This window comes from Carettochelys insculpta, chromosome 3, assembly GCF_033958435.1.
Source record: "Carettochelys insculpta isolate YL-2023 chromosome 3, ASM3395843v1, whole genome shotgun sequence".
Lineage (NCBI taxonomy): Eukaryota > Metazoa > Chordata > Testudines > Carettochelyidae > Carettochelys > Carettochelys insculpta.
In genome coordinates this window covers 74,059,213-74,084,864 of record NC_134139.1, presented here as the reverse complement: position 1 = coordinate 74,084,864, position 25,652 = coordinate 74,059,213, and the positions used below count along the sequence as shown (strand labels likewise).

Here is a 25,652-nt window from a genome sequence, read left to right as displayed (position 1 = left end):
TTAATATTGTGTAAACAAAGCCTGATGGGAGCAGGTGAAGCAATGAGGTTTTGTCTATTGTAAACAACATGTTGTTGTAAAGTCACAATTTATGATCTCACCCATTGTAAGAACTGTGGAGTCTCACCAATGTTTGAAGATGTTGGGGGGGTGGGGGGGGCGCGGTACAGGGCAGTCATCATTGCTAAGTTAGATATGGATTGAACAGGGCTCCCTGCATCTGAGCATTCTGAGGCAGAAGGGAGCGAGTAATTGAATTAGTTGTTTAGATTTTTTTTTTTTTGGTGGGGGAAGTGCTGGTCTAATCTGACAGAAGGGAGGTAGGTGGAATTTAGGATAGACAGGATCAATGTCTTTGGAAGAGCAACAGTTATAAGAGGTCTGTAACTGTCTTTTCCTCTTCTTGGCTATGTCTACACAGTGCTGCTGCTGGCTAAGCTGTGCAAAATGAGCTTCTTGGGATTGTAAATGACACCCTCTAACCTCCCTGCTCTAAACTCCCCTCTCAAAACTCCTTCCTGTTTGCAATTGCTCTGTTTGCAAGCCATAATCAATACTTGATTAATAATTTTAAATAAATATACTCTTACTTTACTATTTGGTGAAAGGTAAATTTAAAAACTGGAAGAACTTTACCATAGATTCTGTTTGTTTGACTTTTCAATTAGAGCTGGATCTCCAGATAAGTTATTTCCATCAAGTTTTAGCATTTGTTTGGGAAGGAGTATTTGAACAACTAGTGTGCAGCCCCTATCTTAATCTGGCCTTGCCCTGGGGAATGAGGGAGCTAGCTCGGCCAGGACTGCAGGGGGTGGGACGAGTCTGTATTTTTAGAAAACAAAAAAGCAGTCCTGTAGCACCTTAAAAACTAACAATATTATTTATTATGTTATCAGCTTTTGTGGGACAGACCCACTTCTTGGAAAGGATGGCTCACAGGCAGCACCTAGGAAACGAGCAGGCATCATGGGGTCTGGGAATCTCTACAGTGGAGAGGGGCAGCTGGGCCTAGTGGTTAGATGGGAGTTCAAGTCACGGTTTGGGAGAGCTAACCCCATGATATGGGATTTCAGTAGGATATGGCAGGAGGCAGCATCGGGGCAAGGGGAGAGGATTTCCAAGTCCTCTCAGGGGGACTTCTAAGTTACAAGCTCTGAAAATCCCATTTGCAGAATCGAGTATTAGAATGTAGGTCTGTTGTACACAGACTGGTGGCAGGTTGGAAGGTTTGGCAATGGGCTTGGCATAGTGTCTATGGATATTAGAAGGTTTGTGCTGTATTGAATACACTGAGGAATTGAAAGGTATCGTATGTATGTATGTAGGTAGTCCGTTGTGTCCAACGATGATGTCTCGAGCTTGCACAGGCTCATTGGTTGTGGACTCGCATGTGGCTGAGGAGTCCAAGCTTTGCACGGCATGGGCATTCACAGTGGGGGCAAGGGAATTGTCCTGGCTCTGTTGGTGCGGCTGCTGCTGTTGCTTTCTTCCTCTCACGAGCATCAATGAGGCATACACGTCGCTGCTCTTCAAAGTTGTCATATGCGTGTTGTACGAGAGCACGCCAGCCTGTGTGGTCTTTTGCATGCTTCTCTAGCTGATCTGGTTTTAAACCAGCATGAGCAATGTTGGCCTTCGTGCAGTCTTGATATCTCTTGCGAGGCCCATCTTGATTCCTTTTGCCCTGGGAGAGTTCACTGTAGAGGAGTTCCTTAGGGATTCTTGACTCCTCCCTTTGTATGACGTGCCCGGTCCAGAGAAGCTGGGCTTTCAGAATCATGGCTTCAACACCCGTGGTTCCTGCTCTGTCCAGGACTTCCAGGTTCATAACTCTGTCCTGCCATCGATGTACAGTATTGACCTCAGGCTGCATGTGTGGAAGCGGTCCAGCAGTTTTATATGTTTTCTGTACAAGGTCCAGGTTTCACAGCCATACAGGAAACTGGTCAGGACTACAGCCTTGTACACTTCCAGTTTAGTGGACTGTTGGATATTGTGCTGATTCAACACTCGCGCTCTCAGACATCCTGGTGCCCGGCTGGCCTGGCAGATTCTGGCATTGATTTCTTTGTCAAGGGAGCCATCATTGGCTATCACACTGCCAAGGTACTTGAACTCCTCTACTGTTTTTAACTCTGTTCCTTCAATAAAGATTGAAGCGGGGAGAACAGCAGATCCTGGAGCAGGTTGAAATAGTATCTCGGTCTTTCCTAGGCTGATGATCAAACCAAAGAGGCGAGTGGTATCAGCAAACTTGCTGACAATGAGCTGGAGATCAGATTCCTTGTGTGCCATAAGTGCACAGTCGTCAGCAAAAAGGGCTTCAAGGATGAGCCTCTCAAGCGTCTTGGTTTTAGCATTCAGACGACGAAGGTCAAAAAGTGACCCATCAAGTCTGTATTTTATGTAGACTCCATGGTCTAGGTCCCTAACTGCGTGGCTGAGGACGCATGTGAAAAAGAGGTTGAATAACACTGGGACCAGTAAGCACCCTTGCTTCACACCATTGGATATCTCAAATGGATCTGAGGACTTGCCATTTGAAAGAACAAAGCCAGTCATGTCACTGTGGAACATGCATATTAGGTTAATGAATCTTCACAGGCAGTCAAATTTTGACAGGGTAATCCACAGGGCTTCTCTGTTGATGGTGTCAAATGCCTTGGTCAGTTCTATAAAGACAGCATACAGATCCAAATTCTGCTCTATGCACTTTTCCTGGACCTGATGAACAGCAAGTTATTGAAAGGTATCAGGTATGGAATAATATGTTGCTTAGAAAACTAAGGGTTTAACTGTCGTAAATCCACTGACTCCAGTGAAATTGAATGGTGGGAGGGGAACAACTGGCTGCAGAAATAACAAATGGTTTACACTGTTTCAGAACTCAGCCCCAGGGCTCTGCTCCACTCCTAGCATCCTGTCCTGATTCCTGCCCATACACCCAGCCCTGATTTCCAACAGCTCACTCAAGTACTCCACCTTTCCACCTATACCCCCAGCCTCCTGCACCTCCCTCACACACTGCCAGCCCAAACTCTGAAGGACAAGGCAGATACTTTTATAGAGCAATAGCCACTCAATTATAGGCATATATTTTTAATTTTTACCTATTTCGTTAAAATAATCCAGCATATCTCTTAAATGGGGGCTCAGTCAATTTAATGTTCTCATGGATTGCAAGTGAACTCACTTAACTCCAAACAATTTAGCAGGTGTCCTGCATTTTGCATAGGAAAATATGATCACCCTAAAGTTAGGACTAGTGGAGTGGCCACAAACAGGTTCAATAATATGGGAAACCACTGTTGCCTAGGTCACACTGGGGCTATCAGTTTGATGGATGCCCTATCCTGGTGGACCTTGATAAGAACTCTGCGTATCAGTGGAGAGGGTGGGAATGTGTACATCTGCTGGTCTGCCCATGACAGGTGAAAAGCATCTGCCACAGAGCCCAGACTATGGTTCATACATGAGCACAAGCTCTGGCATTTGTGGTTGGTCCGGGTGGCAAACAGTTCTGAAAGGGGAAGAATCCAGTTCTGGAAAATTGCCCAACCATGTCCAGTCTCAGACCACTCGTGACCAAGGAATGTTTGACTTAGTCAATCAGCCAAACTGTTGCGGACCCGAGGGAGATATGATGCTTAAGGTGAATCAAGTTCACAATATGAAATTTCCAAAGGTCCTGGACTTCCTCATGTACAGGAAAGGAACATGACCCCTGACAGCCTGTTTGTTGACATAAAACATAGCTGATGTATTGTCCACTCTCACTGCTACACAGGATCCTTACACATGTTCTCTGAATGCTTAACAGGCTAGTTTTACCACTCTGAGTTCATTCACATTGATTTGAAACCCTAACTACTGTTGTGACCATAACCCTTGAATTCTGACCCTCCCCACATATGGCCCCCAACCAAGTGCTGAGGCATCTGTAACCAGTGGCATTGTCTGCTGGGGTTTGGCAAACAGAACCCCTGCACAAAGCACACTACTCTGCTGCCACCATCTAAGGCTATGTTAACATATAACTGAAATATTTTGGGTACTTATGCATGTATTTATTGACCTATTTGATGAACTCTTTATTTCCTTTAAATATATCAAACCCAATACATGACTTAAAAATTATCTACCAAATGGGAGAGCTTGGCACAGGCTGTATAGGTGTCAGAGATTTTTAAAATAAAGAGATAGTAATATGAACACAATTTCATTAAAAAACCTCAAATGATAAGATGATAGCCTTTCAACATTGATTACAAATTATTCTGATGGCTCAGATCGTGAAAACACATGAATCATACCTTGAGCCTGCCTTCTGATCCATACCTTGGAGATCACAAGGCAGGATCAGGGCCTTAAAGCTAGGCATCTAGATTATGTACTGTTGTACTGTACATAACTTTATTTGCAGAATCATGGAATATGCTTGTATTGTACAGTGTAACGTAATAAATTCATAACATTTCTTAGCTGCAATGTTATATTTGTGTGCTGGAATATATCTCATATTTAATTCATATACATCATCCTTTTTTTTAAAAAGTCAAACGTATTGATTTATTTCTTATCTCTGCATAATTTTTCATGTACACACATATGCACATTTCTAAAATAGACATGCCGTTGTACACGGGAGAACCAAACATACACACTCTTCCTGAATATAATTTCCATATGTATCTATGTAAATAAAAGCCAACTATCTAGAGAAGCGAACGGACGCGGTCACCCATTGTACAAGCAGCTCAAAGCCGTACTTTTGAAAATCAATGAAAACACGTGCTTTGAAGGCCGCCTGAGAGCGAGTGGATAGCAGGGGAAAAGCCACCGCAAGGGACAGGTAGACCCGGGGGCGGGGAAGACACCATCCCCCCCCGCTGGTTTTCAGCCTCCGCGCTACCTGCGGCTTCCGCTGCTCGGCCAGAGCCTTCCCCTCCCGAGGGAGAGAGCCGCGGCGCCGCTCAGCGCCCAGCAGGAAGTGGAGGAGAAAGAGGGAGGCAGCAGCACCGCTCGGATTTCGGGTGGGGGTTGCCCGGCCGCGCTGGAGCGGATTTTCCCGCTACGTAGACAAGGACTAAGCCTCATCCTCCGCCTGGCGCGGCTGCAGTCTCCCCCCGCACCCGCCGATGGCTTCTCTCAAGGACCCTCTGCCTGAAGGTAAAGTCCCCCGCGGTGTGGCTGGCGGGCGGGCAGGGGGCGTGTACACGGGGCCGGGGGGAGGCAGGTCTCTGCGGCTGGGGCAGGGCTGGAAGGAGCCCGGCGTGGCCACAGGGGTCCGCGGCCGCCCAGGATGGACGCTGTGCCGCTGCTCTGGGCCGGGCGCGTTGTCCTGCCCCGTTGTGATTGATGGGAGAGGCGAGGAGAGGAGGCGCTGCGCGCCTTGGCGGCTTCCGCGTATCTGGCCCTGTGTGTGTGTCGCGCGGGGAGCTCCGATCTCTGCGCACAGCTGAGCGGTGGCTGGGGCTCTCCGCGGGGATGGGATCAGAGCAGGCGGATATCCCCCACCCGAGGAAGCTTTGCCTGTTAAAACTGGCCGTCAAGCAGAAGTAAGCCCAGCAAACAGCCGGGCTTTTCGCTGCGGCCGTCAAACCCTCCTCCTCTCCCCACATTGTGCATGCAGGAGAGTCATGGGAGAATATTCAAAATCATTCTTCGTATTTGCGTAGCCGCTGAGGATCCCAAAGTGCTTTATGATTCATACGCACAGACGTGAATAAATCAAACCTGGCAGCAGCCCTGTATGGTACAACAAAGGCCGTCTATTACAAAGAGATGCAAAAAGTGGCTTGCCCCAGGGAAGTTTTGCAGATCTGGAACTTGCAGCATTAGCATTTTTTAACCATATTACCGGTTTTTTAGGAGTTAACTAAGGACTTCTGGCCTTGTCTAGACAAGAAGGGCTGTGAGTTCTCCCACCCCAATTATATTAGCTTGCAATTCTGTGCTGATGGAATTTAGCATATTCTTGAAATACAATGTGCCTTTTCTATTCTAGAGTTTGGAACACATACTAATTTGTGCTAGCTAATATGATCTAACCTACCCCCCATCTTTTTATCTAGTCCAGGGGTTCTCAGACTTTATTGCACCACATACCCTTCCTGACAACAAAAATTACTTCATGACCCCAGCAGGGGGGGCTGAAACCTGAGCCCCCCACCAGGCCCCTTTGCCCTGGGTGACAGGGCCAAAACCTCAGCCCCACTGGGGCAGGGCTGGCAGTAACACTAAAGGCCAAGGGCTTCATCTCCAGGCAGGAGGCCTTAATCTGAGACCTGCTACCCAGGACTGAAGAGTGTATTGTGTGTGTATGTGTGGATGCTTTGCTTGTTCTTTTGGAAGAGGGCCTGATTTTCCAAAGGACTTGCTAATGTAGATGCTGCCATGCAGGTTCACTGAAAGACAGAATATAATGCACTTAATACTCTGTCATGTTATTTACCTGATCACAGCCTCATTGATTATTAAGTCAGTATGTCTTCCAGCTTGTCTACATTAAGAATTTGTTCTAGTGTAATTATATTGAGATAATAACAGAGAGGGAGCCGTGCTAGTCTGTATACTATCAAAACAAAAAGCAGTAAAGTAGCACTTTAAAGATTAGCAAACTAATTTACTAGGTGAGCTTTCGTGGTCTGAAGAAGTGGGTCTGTCCCACGAAAGGTCATCTAATAAATTATTTTGCTAATCTTTAAAGTGCTACTTGACTGCTTTTCGTTTTGATATATTGAGATAGTTACACTGAAATAAATTGGAACTTATACTGGTGTAGGTTAATTTGACAATTATGCTAAAACAGTGACTATCTGTAGATTATCTACACTGGAGGTACATTAACAAGGAATTAAACATATGTAATTACAGTGGTGCTAATTTTCTTCAGTTAGATGAGCTGGCCTCACCGTGAAACTACCTATCTGCCTTCAGCTGCTAGTGAGTCAAGGAAGTTCAGCAACCGAGAATAATAAAAATCTATTTGTTTTCATTCTTGCATGATTATATTTATTTAAGAGTCAGAAAAAATCTGTATTAAATACAGGTTGGACCTTCCTTGTCTGGGACCTTTGGGACCTGACCAGTCCCCAATGAAGGTATTTGTCGGACCGGGGAGATCCCCTGCGACCAAATCTGCAGTCCACTGCCTTGCTGATTCTGGCCCCAGTTGGCCTCCTTACTACCAGCTCTCTGGCCTCTTTGCTGCCAGCTGCAGCCCCCTGCCACCAATCCCATTGCTGCTGGGCCTGGCCCTGCCCGACTGCCACTGAGCACAGACTCTGGCCCCAGCTCTGCTATTGCCACCAGTTCCACACTCTGACGCTGACTCCTGCTGCTACTGGCTGTGGCCCTTTAGACACCGGTGGCGGCTCCAACCCCCATGCCAAGGGCTTTAGTCCTAGTTGGGGCCCTGCAGCCATGAGCTCTGGCCCCATTAATGAGAGAATTTGCTGAAGGATGGGAGGTCAATAGTGTCTAGCAGCATTACCAATGCTTCCACTACTTACTGGGCTCTTAGAAGACATTTAAGGGTAGGTTAGAGCTAAATAACAGCACAGAACACTGAGAGCCAGGACTGGCTGCTGTAAACAAGCTTTATGGAACCACAGGAAACTTGGCCACACCCATGATAAGTGGTCATTCAGCTAAGTAAAACCATGCCAGATTACAAATGTTGCCTGATGACAGAGTGCCAGATTAGAGAAGTTCAACCTGTACAAATAAGATGAAGGGGATTTCAAAGAAAAGTACCTGGAAAATCTGTAACTTTGCTTCTGTCTCTCACTTCTTCAACTACGCCGTCTGAGTTATACAGTAGTTTGTGATCAAACAAATTTTAAATGCTCTATTTGTATTTAAATACTACAAGCTAATAAAAAATAGCAGGAAGAGAGAAAATGAGGTTTAAATAATGAAGAAGGTATGTTTTCAGATTAGATTTGAAAATAAGGAGTTGATAAAGCAGAAGGATAGTTACTTCTCTGTATGACATGACAAGAACCACCCATTCCTTATGTTACCAGCATGGATGGGGAAGAGTCCTTATGCCTGCTCTATCATGTAAAAACTCTCATGCAAAGCAGTGGGAGCTGACATAATTGCTGGGCCATCTCTGGGGATGGGATGGCTCCACACTCCCAGAAGGTCCTTGGATGGCAGGGAACCTAGGCTCCCCTTGCCATCCCTTCAGTGCTATGCAAAGCGGACTGCCTGGCGTTCTGGTGGTGATTTAAAGGGCCGAGGGCTCTGGCAGCTGCTGGAGTAGCTGTGACTGGGATTCCCGGGCTTTATGAATCACCAGTTCCCTCATTAGTTGCTCCTCCAGCAATAATTCTAAATAAATATAGAAATAGACTTCTTACATCATTTGCAAGATGTTATGTCAATAATGTATCATATTACTAGCCTACATTTGGCTGTGAAAATAACTGATAGTAGTGTCTGTGTATGTTGCAACTGTTCTAGATAGTGTCTTCTTGTTATGTGTGTACTACAAAGTTAGGCAATAAATGGCTCAAATGCTGGATGTGGTTTGCCACGGTTAGCCTGTCAAGCCACCAGGTGCTTTATTTACCTGCAAGTACTGCCACTCGCAGCTGCTGCTGACCATGGATGCCATTCTTGGTAAATGAGAGCTGCAGCAAGTGATGGCCTGGCCTGCAGTGCTTCCCACAGCTTCCACTGGCTTGGAATGGTGAACCATGGTCAACGGGACCCGTGACCATACATGTGGATATGCAGCTAAATAAAGCATGTGGTGGCTTACCAGGAACTAACAATGGGGAACCACGTCTGGCCTGCAGGCTGCTTATTCCACCCTGATGCACAGCATTTAACTCAGTGAGCTCTCCATCTCCATTGTAGTCTCTAGGTGCTATTGTATTGTAAATAATTAACAATAACAGAGGAATTGATGATACACTCATCCCTTGCTATGCAATTACAATTGGTTCCCAAATTACTGCTTGTAGGCGAAAACTCATAAGAGCGACACTAAATTCTCATTAAAATACATGTAAAAGTCTCCAGTTCATTCCAAATGCTTGTAACTTGACATAAACCAGTTGAGTATGGCACCAGAAATAGGATGTGGTGTATGTATGTATGTAGAGCAGGGATTCCCAGCCTAATGTGTCCCATTAGATTTGTTAAATGTCGCCAGCTGGGTAGTTCCCAGTTGCATGTGGCTGTTAAAGAAGCCATTTACAGTTTCTTAACGCTGCTGCCTAAGGCAGATATCTATCACTTGCTGCTGGAGATGGCAGCTATCCCTGTCTCTCTCACTAGGGAGAGCAACAAAGAGGAAGCCGTGCTAGTCTATACACTACCAAAACAAAAAGCAGTCAAGTAGCACTTTAAAGACTAGCAAAATGGATTATTAGCTGAGCTTTCGTAGGACAGACCCACTTCTTCAGACCATAGCCAGACCAGAACAGACTCAATATTTAAGGCACAGAGAACCAAAAACAGTAAGCAAGGAGGACAAATCAGAAAAAGATAATCAAGGTGAGCAAATCAGAGAGTGGAGGGGTTGGGGGGGAAGGTCAAGAATTAGACTGAGCCAAGTATGCAGACAAGCCCCTATAGTGACTCTGCTTGCTTACTGTTTTTGGTTCTCTGTGCCTTAAATATTGAGTCTGTTCTGGTCTGGCTATGGTCTGAAGAAGTGGGTCTGTCCCACAAAAGCTCAACTAATAAACCATTTTGCTAGTCTTTAAAGTGCTACTTGACTGCTTTTTGTTTTGACTAAGGATAGCAATTACCTTATGTCTAGGTGCTGAAACACTTGAGTTAATTGCTGGGAACAGGAGGGCTGGGGGAGCCACCCAGCCTAGCAGCCATGGTGAAGAGGCTGCAGGAGGAAGAGGAGTGTCTAAGTCTGGGACTGTTTTGGGATGCAGGGAGGGGTCTAAGCCTGGAGGAAGTTTGGGGCTCATATAAGTGGGGGAAGTCCACTTATTTAGTGAGTAAAGGTAGGTGTATATGTTCCTTATTTTAGCAAGTACTCATTAGCAAAGTACTTGTTAAACAAGGGATGAATGTACATATCTGAGCCAGAACTCTAACTTTGCCCAATTGCAGGAGCCTGAGCAAACTCAATGCTAGATGAGTGCTTGTGCAGTTAACAGAAGAGCATTGCTTTCTCACTTAATGAGCCTGACTCCTGCATGCTTGCCAATTCTGCCATGGTATTAGAAGAAATTACATCAAGCTAGAAAGATTACTTCCATCAAGTCCATTAGACTCACTGTTTAAGCAAGTTGAATAGTAACAGAGAAGGAGCTGTGTTAGTCTATATACTATCAAAACAAAAATGCAGTCAAGTAGCACTTTAAAGACTAACAAAATAATTTCTGATTTGTCAACTTTGATTACTGTTTTGGTTCTCTGTGCCTTAAATATTGAGTCTGTTCTGGTATGGCTATGGTCTGAAGAAGTGGGTCTGTTTAAGTAAGAGTTTGATGTTTCTCTCATTGGCCAGGAGAGTACACTTAGGGACAGGGAGCTATGTTGAGTTACACCAACTGAGAATCTGGCTTCTGAAGTGCAGATATTTCTCCGGGTGACAGGCCTGTCAACGTTGCAACTATGGGATGTTTTTATGTGGAGGAGGAACATGGATAAATGAGAGGATTTGCAAAGAAATAATGACTTAATTAAGAATTAAAAAGTGTGTGAAGTGAGGTCAGTATGAACCCTCTAATGTGTAAGTGACTTTAAGTTGCCCCACCTTGGAACAAGGTTGGCTGGCCCTGCCACTCTACTGCCCTTAAAGGTACAGGACATGGTACTTTGAAGTTCACTTGTATTTCCAAGTGCTCATAGGTTTTGGGAGTGTATGATTTTTAACAAACTGGTTTTGGTCCTTTTCCATGGAGCCAAATTTTTTAGGACTACAGATCATCCCCGACTTACAAACGGGTTATGTTCTGAACACCTGGTCATAACTCAATTTGGTTGTAAGTCGGAAATACCCTTATACTGTAATCCCTCCAGGTACGTGAGGGTTGTGCGCCAGGCAACCTTTGCATATGTTGAATTTCGTGTAAGCTGGGGAGGGCTTGGGTTGGGGCTCTGGGAGGGGGGTTAAGCCTGGGTGGGTTAGGGTGGCAGGGGTGGTGGGAGGGTGCAGTGAGCTGGGACTTGCAGGGGGTTGGGGCGGGGGTTGAGCCCAGCCAGAGGGTTGGAGCCAGGGCTGCAGGGGTGGTGGATGGGGGGCGGGGTTGAAGCCAGAGCCCCACATGCCATGGAGTGTGAGCTGGGGGAATTGAACAGGGTGAACTGCAGCAGGGGGTTAGAGCAACATGTCCCTGTAGTGGCTGACAGCTGGAGCCCTGCACAGGCTGGTGGCTGACAGCCCAGCGCATGCCGGTGGGGGGGTCAGCTGGGGACAGGTGGGGGTTTGAGCTGGGCAGTAGGGGGATTCAACAGGGGTGAACTGGGGCGGGGGTAGGTTGAGCTGGCAGTGGGGATAGAGCCCCTGCACATGCCAGTGGTGGTCAACAGCCGGAGGAGCCCCAAGCACGGTGCGGGGGGATGAGCGGGGGCTGCGGTAGAGAAGGAGGGGTTGAGCCGGGTAGAGGGGTTGAATGGGGGGGTGCACCAGGGTAGGGTGGCTGAGTGGAGGGGGGCTGGGAGCTGGAGCCCCAGGAATGGGTTGAAGTCGGAGCCCCATGCAGGGGGGCGGTGAGCTGGGGCCACGGGGGGAGTTGAGCCAGGTGGGGGAGGGATTGAGCGGGGGTGCTCTGGGGTGGGGAGCTTGAGTTAGGGGGCAGGTTGGAGCCCCACAAGTGCTGAACAATCTGGGGCCACGCAGGTTGGTGGGTTTGGATCCAGGTCTGTGGGGGTCGAGGCCCAGGTGTGCGGGGGGGGTAGGGGTAGGGGTAGGGGGGCTGGAGGGGAACCCCAGGCATGCAGCTGGAACCCCCGGCTGGGGGAGCCAGGGTGAGAGGGGGTGGGGTGAGCTAGAGGTTGGTTGTTAAGTCTGAATGGTCTTAAGTGGATGTGTTTGTAAGTTGGGGAGTGCCTGTACTCCATCTCTGATACATTCTTACGCATCGTAAACATTTGTACACCTTGTCGAGCCAGTCAAGTCACACTGAACTGATCTGAATTCCTTATTGCCAGTGTCCCAAATGCAAACGTTATTAAAGCCTGTGTTACTAATGTAGGCCCAGAAATGCTGCTTATAATTAAAAATATGTGTAGGTTGAGCTGACAGATTAGTAACCATATAGTGTGTTTCTAGAGAGGCCATCTGCTCACTTTTAAGCCAGCCACTTCTGTTTTTCTTGGGTTTCTCCTCTTTCTGGTACTGAGATAAAATATCGGAGGGGTAGCCATGCTAGTCTCGATCTGTAACAGCAACGAAGGGTCCTGTGGCACCTTATAGACTAACAGAAAAGTTTTGAGCACGACCTTTCGTGAGCACAGACTCACTTCATCAGATGCTGGATAGCATCTGATGAAGTGAGCCTGTGCTCACGAAAGCTCGTGCTCAAAACTTTTCTGTTAGTTTATAAGGTGCCACAGGACCCTTGAGATAAAATAGTGGCAGAAGCACTTTGAAGAGCATGTCACTCTGCTCACAAGAGCATTGTTTGTGAGAAGTCACGCAGGGAGGGGCATGTAGGTGGGGACAGACCAACAGTATTCCTGGAAGTAGCAGAACGTCTATATTTTGGGCATATGGCAGTGGCCACCCTAACCATTATGTCTCTAGAGCTCAGAGTTTATACAGTAAATCCTCGATTTAATGGACTAATAAGGGGGGGAAAGATGTCCATTAAACCTGGATGTCCATTAAATTGGAGGATTTATTGAGACCCACTGCCGTCAGGCTGCCCCAGTCCCAGGCATCCCCCTGCAAACCCCCCCCCCGCCCAAAAAAAAAAAAAAAAGGGCTTGCTGCCCACCAGCTGCTGGAGGAGCCGGAGCCCAGTGCTGTGCGCAGCTGGAATGAACCCCAAACAGCTGGAGCTTCCCTGCCGCCAAGTGGCTGGAGGGAACCCTGCACTGCAAGACTGGAGCTGCCAGACCCCACCACGTGGCTAGACAAGCTTCCGCCACCACCCAAGCCACCACAAGTTCCTCCCACCAGGGTTGGGGGCATGCGTGAATGCCATGTGCCTGTGTATATGCCTCACCCCAGTGGGAGGAGTGCATGGCAGCTCCAGCGGCAGCAACAGTCCAGGTAGCAGTGGTTCTGGAGGCTCAGCTAAGTCCCTGACTTTTTTGGTTTGTTTTTTGGGGGCAGGGGGATTTAGGATTCTAGGGGCCCCAATTAAGCAGGCTTTGGGAACAATGGGGGTCTAGCGGACATCTGTTGTTCCTGAGGTCTGCTAAATTGGGGTCTGTAAAATTGAGGGTTTACAGTATTATGAGCTTTGTCATTGACAGCAAATTCTTTCATATCCAGCATTCTATCATCGGGAACTCTCAAATATCCAGCATTTTAACCATAAGTAATTTTTAGTTACGTTTTCCATAAGTATATTATAGTGAAAATAAATACAAATAAATACAGCATAAGTTTATGGTGTATAATACTACTGTTGGTAAATAAAGTACTCCACGTACATTTTTGTGTATTTCTTAATAGCTTCAGCGTTATGCGTTGCTAGGTATAACTCTCTATTATCCAGAATATTTAAATATCCGGCAACCTCCCAGTCCTGGGGCTGCTGGGTGTGAAAGAGTTTACTGTAATTCCCAGGCTAACTGGGCCTTGGAAGGTATGACTGTACTGCATCTGGGAGCAAGGCTTCAAAGAGTTGTGTTCAAGGACCCTGTGCCAGCCTGCTAAAAACTGGCTGTGTAGACATTGCAGCTTGAGCAGTAGCTCAGATTCTGAAGCTTGTGGGGGCCTGAAAGCCCAAGCTCCAGTCCAAGCTGCAACATCAAAGCAATTCCTACACAGCTATTTTTAGCATGCTAGCACAAACCCCATTAACACAAGTCTGAAAACTAGGGCTGGAAGACTTGCTTCCAAATGCCGTATAAACATACCCTGGGGTGAGCAGATACTCAGGTTTGGAAGAAAATGAGCACCCAGTATTTGTTCTCACTTGGTCTTCCCTGGCAAATTAATGAAATGGCATCTTGTGTTCCTTGACTGAGAAGAGGGTTGCTGTGAGTTGGGGTCTTCTGGGGTGAGACCAGAAGGATGGAAAGCACCCATTGGGCCCCCGAAGTCCCACCACAATGTATCTAAATACTTTTCATTGTGTTCAGATTCTTCTTGACAGGAGAAGAGAGCCTGTTCTATTGGAACGTAGGTATTGGGTGTAGTGGAATGGGTGGACCTCGGGAACAGTGTGTCATGATTGAAATGGGGAAGTGAATTCTGGGTTCAGTTTGTAGCTCTGCCACTAACTCACTGTAAAACCTTGGTCAAGATGCCCCTCACGTCTCATTAGCACTCTGTAAAAGTGGGACTTGTCAGCAGGATGTTGAGGATTTGCATATACTTTGAAGGCACCATTAAGTTTCTGGCTTTAATTTTCAGTTTTAATCAATAAACATCACTGTGGCACCCACAGAGGACTTGTGTTCATCCAGTAAATTGCAGGAAAACACCACAAATGGTTTCTTGTACCTAAGGTCTTGTCTAAACAGAGTGGTAATGTGCTCTATGAGGTATGTTTTTTTAAAACCCAGTAACATATTGCAGGTTATTTGGTCTGCATAGATCCTGCTGGTGTACACTAAAGGCACCCAAGTGCATTTTAACATAGGGTTGAATGAAACAATACTATGTTAAACTTCACTAGGGAGCATTATAGAGCCATTACTCACTAGTGTGTAGTACAATATACATTTCAGGACATTCAAAGAAAAAGCCCGCCAAAATCTCCGATTTTGAATAGTCACATAATAGTCACATAAAATTAAAAAATTGCTAAAACTACTCCCCTAATGAAATTAATAAACTCTACAAAATAAAAGCAGTTAAATGTCATTCATATTTCATCCAAAATTACTCTCTTACTAAGTTTGAAGAAAGCTGCTAATGCACACATGAATACAGCTATTCAGAGAAAGGAATGCTTATCCATTTTAGCTGTTTGTGGGTTTAATTATTTATTGCTGAACTGTTAATGATTTTTAAAAAAAATAGTAACTTAAAATAGTTATTTGTGATTCCTGGTTATCAGCCAAAACTGTACCTCCATTGGCATGCTTGTATAGAGTTTCTCATCCGTCAGCTCTCGCATATGACTAACCCTTTTTCCTTTTCTCATGTGTTCCCATTGCAAATGAACTCCCACATAGTTCCTGTACAGTTTCATTTTGGTGAGCTTCTGAAGGAACTTGCATGAGTGAACTGACAGTTTGAGGAACATAAAATGAAAGAGCTCACTTATTTGTTTCTGTCAGATCATGCTGCAAAAGAGCCTGTGGAAGATACGGATCCAAGCAGCTTTTCCTTAGAAATGGTAGGTGTGTCTGGTTTTCTTCCAAAATGTAACTTTGTTATTTATTATTTAGTTTATAGCTTTCCTTGGTTATTTAATTCTTGGATGTTGTCCAAAACCCTAAACTATGATTGACTGAACCCAGTCACATACATGGTTCTCTGGGGGTAATTAACACCATTGTACCCCTGAAATTTTCTGTAGGGAGCCTCAATCCAGTTGTAAATTAAAAAAAAATCATTTAATCAAACATATCTTGACTAAATCATAAGGGAAGCCCATGTTTAGAGTGAATCTTTTTGCATGGGACTTTCTCTCACTCTAGTTTTATCACTGCCCGGCACTGGGGGATCATGAGTTCTGTTGGGTATTCTAGGCGGTGCTGTAATACAGTCATCTTAGTACTGTACATCTCCCCATAAACTGGTATGAGATTCTCGCCCAGAAACTTAAATATAGCTTATATACAGCCTATGTGCTTCCTTTAAATGTTGTGGCTGATTGCTAGATAAGGTATTAGAAGTGTATGTGACAAAAAGAAAAGAAAACAGGCTCCGCCAGGTGTAAGATGAACTGAGTGAAGAGGTGTTTTACTGACAAGCGGATTTACAACCTTCACTGCACATTTTTCTTTGTTGGTGTGTCCTAGTATATTCAGACAAGCAAATATTATGCCGACGCGTGGAATATATTGGGCCAAAGGAATATTTAAGTGCCCTGCAATCTTTAAGAGGTCTTCTAGAATTTGGCATTACGTTGTTTACTCTGGGTAACAATAATTAAAAAAGCGGCTGATTATACATATTGGGTTATGCAGCCCAGAGTAGGTTTGTGCATAATGTAGCAGAATGGTTTTTTTTAAATGTAATTTACCTTGTTTGTAAATTGTGGTTTGTCATGCAGCAACGTGAATAATGAGAGTGAAAACTGTTATGTTCCCTGGGGTTTCCTCTTCCCATTCAGAATCCTCATATTGAAGTATCAACAGGAAACTGAGAGGACAGCTTTTGGCTTTTTTGGGGAAAAACTGATTAGTAATTTAGGTCTTGATCTGGTATTGTGATCCATTACAGACAACTCCTGAATGTGTGTGGAATCCCACAGAAGTTAAGGGGATTGTGCACTGGGCCCTGCTAGGGGAGCTCAGTATAGGGGCAGGGGTAGGGAAGGGCAAAGGGGGCAGCTGCCATGGGGCCTGGACTTTCAAAGGGGTCTGGAGCTCCAGCACTGCAGAAATAGCAACAGTGGCAGCCAGAGCTCCACTCTGTGCACCGCTGTGAGGGAACATGAGGTGACCCCATGGATTGACTGCTCTAAGTCCTACCCCTTATGCCTTTGGTTCTACCCCTTCCAGGGGCAGGCAGCCAGGCCCATCTCCCAGTTTGCCTCTGGGTCTATGGTGGCTGTCAGAGCCACTATGGTTATTTTGTGGCTTGTGATTACTTAAATTAATGACTGTGATCTTCGTTCGGGGTACAGTTAGTATGCTTGTCTGATAAAAAAGAAAAGAAATTTTTAAATGAGACATTCTACAAAAAGCCGATAGAAGCATCCTATATTTAGATGCTGCTAAGGATAACATGGGAGCAGGAAGATGCCTAGGTCTGTTAGTAAACTAGAGCCTTGATGTCTGAATGTCTGTCTGTGCTGGAAATGAGCAAATTAATCCACTAATTACGTACCAATTGAACCTCTCTCATCTGGCACCCTCGAGACTTGACCGGTACAGGACGAGAGAATTTGCTAGACGATGAGAGGTCAATATTTTCTAGCATACTACCAACACGTTCACTGCTTACTGGGCTCTTAGAAGACATTTAGGGGTAAATTACAGCTACATAACAGCACAGAGCACTGAGAGCTAGGACTGGTGGCTGGAAACAAACTTTGAGACCACAGGAAACTTGGCCACACCCATTGTAAGTGGTTGTTTGGCTAACTAAAATCATTCCAGATTACAGAGTTTGCCAGTTTAGAGAGTTCCGGATTAGAGAGATTTGACCAGTTGCTGTATTTTAGTTTACATTTTAATCAGATTTTAATTTTCAAGCAAAGAGAACTTTGATAGTTCTTTAGTAACAGTACTTGTAATAAAGGGACCAGCCTTATCCCAGATAAAACTCCTTTGAAATCAATGTCGTTATTTTGCTACACACAAGTAAACCTGACAAAACAAAAAAGCAGTCCAGGAGCACTTTAGAGACAAACAAAATAAATTATTTTACTAGTAAACGGAGAATCTGACCCAGAGAAAATGAGGCCACTGACAGAGTGCTAATGTTACAACTCATAATTTGCTTGGTTCCACGTCCTGTGCTTAGTCCACTAAACCACATTGCATTTCAAGTGACTGCAGCAAAAATCAAACTATATAATTTTGGATTGTAAATAACCCGCAAGGTACCTGTGTTGATATCTGTTTGGCCCATCTCTAAATATTCATTACTATATTTATGTGAGCTTAAATGTCATTTTAAAAAGTGATAGTGATAATTATTAAGTTTTCTATGTACTTTTTATCAGGTACCACTAACAACAAACATTGGTCTTGCTCTCTTTGAACAGACAGAAAAGTATCCTGTCCAAGATACACGGCTACCTAAAAGTAAGTGTATCAAACTCTAGCTATTTAAAATCTGGAATGTTATTGTAGTTCATGTAATAAAACCATAAATAAATGAAACACACTGGCATATTCTGTTAATGTGTTCTGTATTTTACATCGCAAAAGTTTATGCAGTGAAAGTTGTTTTAAAACTTGGCTGTCAGTGTTACCTCTGTTTGCCAATTGAGCTCAGCTTTGATCCAAAAGCTCATGATCTCAACAGAAGATCTTGTTTCTCACCTTTGAAGTAAGTTCCAGTAAGTTAATGCAACAAAAGAAAAATCAGATTCAGAACACAGATTGGAGGCTAATAAAACTATTTGAAAAATGACTTTGAAAGGGTTAGCTAGCGTGCTTGCAGGTAATCAGAAATTCATTTGGGAGCCCAGAAATATTCACTGGTCTCATGTCGCAATCAAATCCTGAGCCCCTGCAACCAATTCCATCGTTAACCCTTTAATCCTTCTGTCACACTAGCTGCTTTGTCTTCTCTGTCATCTTTATTTCTGCATCTCAGACCCTGCTGCAAGCTTCTTTCCAAGGAGTGCTCTTAATGTTTCTTCAGCTTCCATACTCTTCCATGCATGTTGTTCTCAATCCTATCATCCATGTAAAGCCTGAAGAGGGATCTAGAATCCAATTAGGAAGAGAGGTTGAAAAATTTAGGGTGAAGACTGATGAGCTGGATAAACTAAAACTGGGGTTCCACGGGAGAGTTGAGGATTATTTAGGAGACTAGAAAGAGACAGCAATAGAAATGAAGTGCCACTGAGTATACCAAGAGAAAGGAATTATACTGGGTGGGAGAATGGGCTGGGGGAAGGGGAGGAGAGACTTTGAACCTGTTCATTTGCAGGCGGACTGCTCACCTCTTCATTTCTTTACATTTCTTAAATTTTTGAAAAACAGTGAGGAGCCCTGTGGCACCTCAGTGACTCAGGTACCACAGGACTCCTCCATGTTTTTCCTGAAACAGACTAACATGAAATTTAAATTTGTGTAATTTCCCTATAGCTTTCCCATTTAAATTGTATTTTTATTACTCTTATGGTATTAGTCCATTGTACCTTCTCCTACAAAGAAATGAGATTTATAACCTTGTCAAAGTTGTTTGAATTAATCATATTAAAACATGTAGCATCAAATTTTAAATTAAAATTACAGAAAGGGCGAAACATTCACGAATTTAACAATTGCAAATTCAACTATTTGCGAGCGGCTGGTGAAGTCAATTTCACTTCCCCATGCCAGGCTCGACGGGCAGAGTGAGCTTCCAAACAGCTCTTCTCCCAGCCCGCCGGCTGCGATTACTGCTGCAGGGACCCACGTGGGGTCACTGTCATAGCAGGGGGAGGGCAGAAGCATTGGATTCCCCCCCCACACACACACTGGGCGAGGGATCCTGCACACCCCGGAGCCACAGGTGGAGTGGAGCAGGGCTGGGGTGAGGCCAGGGCGTGGGGCCGCAGTTCCTGTGATGGAAGTCAGCCTGGCCTATGTAGAGCAGGGCTACCAGCCCCGCCTCCAGGTAGGGGCAGAGCCAGAGCACTGACTGTCTCCCCACAGCCCCGCTGCCAGGCACCGCCTCCCACCGCTGCTGCCCAGAGCTGCATACAGTTCCAAAGCCTGGGAGCCTGCTGAGTTCTGCTCCCCTGGCTGCCAGCGCCTATGGGGAGAGAGTGATGCTGGGTGGTGCTGGGAGCAGCTCTGGGAGCTGGGGCCCTCCAGGGTGGGAACCTGCAATGGGCCCAGGGAGTTTCCTTCTGAGCTCCAGCAGGTATTCGGTATTCATGAAAATTAAACATTTGTGTGTATTCTCAACACCAAACCCTCAGAAATGTCAAGACTTTACTGTAAAGGAAAATGGAAATTGTGCACTTTCTGTTGAAAAGACATTTTACTATGAACCTGGTAGGTCCTGTCTCAGAATGGGAAGTGATATGAAACACTTGCTGATGTTCTGTTGACTTTTGTGAGCTCAAGTTTTCCTTACAATTAATTTTCTCCTTAAGTCTACCACTGTTGTGGGTTTGGAAACTATATGATGTTAACCTTAGATCGTTCCTCAGATATTGGCCTATTGGTTTGCTCAAGACTATCTAATTTCATCATTGTTAAACATGATTTGAAAAACACAGTTTTATAAATGTTGCTTAATCTGTAAGTGAATAAAATGTGTTACAAGAGTTTACTTCATACAGTTTAAGAGCCTGATTTTTCAGTCATTATACAGGATCTGCCCTTCCGTTAAAAATAATTGATGTGACACCTGAGGGCCTGATCTATCAAGGTGTTGAGCACCCTTTACGGAGTTGAGGGCATTCATCATGTTGCAGAACTAGGCCCTTATATATTCTTCTCACAGTTATGTCTTCTCCCAAACATTAGAGGCAACAGCCAAAAGAATAGACGGAGTGAAATATTGGAGGTTGTGTTTTGTAGTGCCAGCTGAATTCTTTGCCATTGATTCCTAATATAATTAGTAAGGAATGTATGCCAGATATCTGTTGTGGCAGAGGCAGGCTATTGGATTTTGGGATCAGAGGTCGAATGAATAATTCTAAGTTAAAGAAAAAAAAATACCACTTTTTGTCTAACCATCATCATCATCATGAACAACCGTGGGCTCAGTGACCGTTGGTGTCCAATGCGTCTCTCACTACTTCCTTCCATCTTTCTGTGTCCGGTGCAGAGTGTGTTAGTTTCTGTAGACTAGCTCCACACCAGTCTACTATATTATCTACCCATTCTCCATGGGGTCTGCCTCTCCTATTCAAACTGTCCATTATGCCAAATACTTTTGATTCATCTTTCATTCTTCAGGTATGCCCAAATAGCTGTAACTTCTGTTGTATAATCTTCTGCAAGAAGTTCTCTTTCAGCTGTATCTTCCTATATAAATCCTCACTGGTGATCTGCATCCATCCTATTCTCAGGATCTTTCTATGACAACTCCTCTCGAATGCCAATATCCTTCTCTTCAAATCTTTTGTTATCACCCATGTCTCAACATCCATACAACATGCTGCTGAATGCACGTTTTCAAGATGCTCAGCTTTGTCCTTAACTAATCACTTAGCTTTTCCAGATCTTTTCTATTGCCTTCCTATTTTCTTATCTCCAAATACCATTGTTATTGTTTTATCAATGTTCATAATCAGTCCCTGCCACTTCCCTTCATTGTTTAGCACCTGCACTGTTCTCACTAGCTTCTCTTCATCTTCTTTGATGGTAATATCGTCTGTGAACCTCAAGTTGTTAATCCACATCCTGTGCACCGATATTCCTTCTACCTCTTCCTTGATCTTGTCCATCGCTCTCTCTAGGCGTGTGATGAAGATACTCGGTGATATTGGATCTCCTTGTCTCATACCTCTACTTGTTCTAAACCAGCTTCCCAACTTTCTGCACATTCTCACCGTTGCCTTCTCATTGTCCCTGATACCTTTCAACCACCGTATCAGTCGGTTATGCACTCCTTATGACTTCAACACCGCCCAAGTCACGTTCTGATCTGTGCTGTCAAATGCCTTCTGAAAGTTGATGAAAGATTTGTAGATGTTCTTGTTCTTTTGTTGAGCTTTCTCCACTATCAATCTTAGTGCTAATATCTGTCTGTGGTACTTCTATCTTTCCTGAACCCCACTTGCTCATCCTCTAACCAGAATATTCATAAAGTGCTATTCAGGATGTTCTGTATCAAAATATTAAAAATTCTATGCACAATATTTTAAAATTTTGCAAAATTCTATAAGTTGTATTTGTCAATAAATAAATGCAGAGGCTCCAATATGGCAGTGGAGAGCCCAGGCCACTGGCTACACAGAAGGAGGAGATCATCCTACAACTCTCCACAGCTCCCACCCCTGGACACTGGCTCTGCAATGAAGCTGCAACCCCCCCCCCTCCCCCGATACAGAACAAGACCTGAGCCTGCCCCAGAAACATACTTGGATTGTGCCACTTTGTGAATGCACACCAGGTGCAGGGCAAGCAGGCTGAACAGGCAGGATCCAAAGAGAGGGGGGCATGGGGCGGATCCAGGTATGCCATAAGAAGGTTCTGTATGGAACAGTCTGGGTGCGGGCAGCTCAGTGAGGAGTCTAGGTATGGGGGATATGGATGCACTGAAACTTGCTGGAGGGGAGATTCAGCAGGGGCTTCCAGATGAAGGTGGTTGGGGCTCAACATAGGAGGCTGGGCACGGAGGTCTGTGAGCATGGGGGGGTTGTCACTGAGAGAGTGGGGCTTGGTGGGCTGGGACTCTGGGTACAGCTAGTTGCGGGGGGGTCAGTTGTGGGGAGGTCTAGATGTGGTGTCTTAGTGTGGTGCAGAGATGTAGGGCTCATTGGAGTGGGTAGCAGGTGTGGAGGGCTAGGGTACCAGAGGAGGCTTTGTATGGATTTATGAGTATAGGAAGTCCAGATGCATAGTTGTTGGGTGGATAGGGGAGCAGCACCCTGTACAGTAACACCCTCCACCCCTACACACCCACCCACACACACACACACACACCCACACACACAGCTGAGGCACAACAAAGGCAGGAAGCCAGGGAGGATGATGAGCTTCTTGCAGATGGAGAACAGTGTGACACACATTATTTGCAGGGGATGAGGAAGTTATGTCCTCTCTTGCCTCCAGCTCAGATGGGACTAGTAGCTGCTTTCAGCTGAAGGTAGAAGTCACTGGCTGGGCTGTTACCTCTCCACCAGCTGCTCCAGATGCCTGAAGTGATGTACCCACATTAATAGGGAATGAAAAAGCAGTCAAGTAGCATTTTAAAGACTAACAAGATAATTTATTAGCTGAGCTTTTGTGGGACAGACCCACTTCTTCAGACCATAGCCAGACCAGAACAGACTCAATATTTAAGGCACAGAGAACCCAAAACAGTAATCAAGGTGGACAAATCAGAAAAAAAAAAAGATCAAGGTGAGCAAATCAGAGAGTAGAGCGGCAAAGGGGTCGGGGGGGGAGCCAAGAATTAGATTAAGCCAGATATGCAAATGAGCCCCTATAGTGACCCAGAAAATTCCAGTCTCGGTTCAAACCACGTGTTAATGTGACAAATTTAAATATAAAAGAGAGTTCAGCAGCCTCTCTTTGAGGAGTGTTATGAAAATTCCTCTTCAGAAACAAGCAAACTCTTAAGTCATTAACAGAATGACCCACTCTGTTAAAATGTCAGCTAACAGGTTTGTGGATCAGGAGTGTCTTTATGTCTGTTTTGTGCCCATTAACTCTTTGTCTAAGAAAGTTTGAAGTCTGTTTGCATACTTGGCTTAATCTAATTCTTAGCTCCGCCCCCCCCGCCCCTCTACTCTCTGATTTGCTCACCTTGATCATTTTTTTTCTGATTTGTCCACCTTGATTACTGTTTCTGGCTGTGGTCTGAAGAAGAGCCCACGAAAGCTCACCTAATAAATTATTTTGTTAGTCTTTAAGGTGTTACTGGGCTGCTTTTTTGTTTTGATAGCGTATAGACTAGCGCGGCTCCCTCTCTCTGTTACTGATAGGGAAGGGTGCATGACAGCTTTTGTAGGTTTCCTTTGCTTCTGTGTCAGATTGTTCATTTTAGCAATAAGAATCCTTTAAGAAATAGTGTAATGCCTCAACTATTCTTATCTCTATTACCCCGGGAGAATTATGAACCACTGCACATGCACAGAATTCAACTCCCCTGCAGGTTTCTTTGCTTTCTTGCAGAAAAAGGACAATTAGCTGATAACACTTACATCCCTAAAAATCCCTTTAACGTTCTAAAAGTCTTGGAGGATTCTGCGGTGTCTAAGATAACGTCTTTTCAGCCCCATATCAGTATTTCATGCCTAGTCAGCAGAACAATTAATACATGGATAAACACACTTGCTTAAAGTTAAACAGATGCTGAAATAGTTTGCTGAAATGGGGCCTTAATAATCACAAAATGAAATTCAGCTCTGTACACAGGACCACCAAAAGGCTCATGTGTCACTTAAGACCTATTTTGAGGGCCCAAGTGGCACATGGAAGGTACGTAGATTTTGTGCAGTCCCTCTGCATGAGGATGAATTTCAACACGTCTATGTACTCGCAAGGGTATATAAATAGCTTTTATGGTGATGTGAGTAAAATGTGCTGCTGGAAGAATCCTGAGCAGGATGAGCATAATCCAAACATGGGGAGAGGAGAAGGCAGAACATATAGAATTTAAGAAAGTCATTCAAACAAAGCAAAAAGAAGAGTTTTGTTGACTATCAAGTACTTTCACTTTTTCAGCTACCTTTCATGTATTGGTCGTGCTCCTGGTAAATGTGCTAAAGAAAGAGTGTAACCCTGCCATAGTAATTAGAACATTGGAGATGCAGAGTAAACATGTCACATGTCCCCTGTTGTCAAACCTCAGATAGTGCTTTCCATCTGCACAGTCCAGTTATTAACAATTTAAGATTATTTTAAATCCATTTTACATTTTCTATGGAAAGATCCTGAGAATAGGATAGATGCAGAAGATCACCAATGAGGAATTATATAGGAAGATACAGCTGAAAGAGAACCTGCTGCAGAAGGTTATAAAACTGAAGCTACAGCCATTTGGACATATTTGCAGAATGAACGATGACCAAAAAATCAAGACCCTAGTATTCGGCATAATGGACGGTTCTAATAGGAGAGGCAGGCCCCACAGAGAATGGATAGATGATGTAGTAGATTGGTGCGGAGCTAGTCTACAGAAACTAAGCCACTCTGCACTGGACAGGAAAACATGGAAGGAAATAGTGAGAGAGGCATCAGACACCAATGGGCGCTGAGCCCACGGTTATTGATGATGATGATTTTACGTTTCTCAATGACTCATTATTGTATGAGATTATATCTTTGTGTTAACCTTGTATGAAGTCTGCTGTGTTTTGTTTGAGAGTCTTGTAACTTAAGCTTATATTTGGATGAAAGACCAACATTTCAGCATCTCTTTGTCATAGATGAGGAGTACCTAACCGATAAAGTTACATTGGAAATAGCATCTATTAACATCAGGAGTCTTACGTCAGCTTCTGGCATAATACAACAGGTAAGGGAAATGATTTTCAAATTTAAACTATCCTTTGGAGAAACTCCAGGTAGGAATGGTGTCCCTAGCTTCTGTTTTGTCAGGAGCTGGGAATGGGTGACAAGTGGGGGATCCTCTGGGACATCTAGTGTTGGCCACTGTGAAAAGACAGATACTGGGCTAGATGGACCTTTGGTCTGACCCAGTATGGTCGTTCTTATGTCCTCTACATACAGCCTATGCACTCCATAAATCTCATCTGGGGACTTGAGCGGTACGTACATCTAATCCTGATTTGTTTGCTTAGGGTTGAGTTTTGTTCACAGTGGACCTTGCTCTAGTGACACTCTACTTGTAGTGCAATGGAAATCCAAAATTGCTTCAATGTGTACTTGAACTCTTCTGACAAGGTCAGACCCTGCCCCACCAGCCATCCTCACTCAGCCTGTGGCAGAACAGATGTGGTTCCACCGTGGTGAGTGGGCGGGGGGCCTGGAGCCTAGGCAGAGTGCGTGCTGCAGAATCCAGTTGTACCAGAACTCCTGTCTATGCTGGTATGGGGAATAGGAATAAAACAGGGCTAGAGAGT

At 44.7% G+C, this 25,652-nt stretch overlaps 1 protein-coding gene across 2 annotated transcripts in view; it reads left to right on the top strand.

Moving 5' to 3' along the window:
- The first annotated feature begins 5,043 nt into the window (after window positions 1-5,043).
- EDARADD (EDAR associated via death domain) overlaps window positions 5,044-25,652 on the top strand; it is a 35,513-nt gene continuing 14,904 nt past the window's right edge. The window contains exons 1-4 of one of the 2 annotated variants that reach the window (XM_074988646.1): window positions 5,044-5,169; window positions 15,388-15,446; window positions 17,991-18,030; window positions 24,996-25,084. In XM_074988646.1, coding sequence (XP_074844747.1) covers window positions 5,139-5,169; window positions 15,388-15,446; window positions 17,991-18,030; window positions 24,996-25,084 — 219 coding nt within the window. In that variant the 5' untranslated portion in view covers window positions 5,044-5,138. Of the gene's footprint in view, window positions 5,170-15,387; window positions 15,447-17,948; window positions 18,031-24,995; window positions 25,085-25,652 lie in introns of both variants that reach the window. The other variant, XM_074988644.1, reaches the window with a different exon arrangement.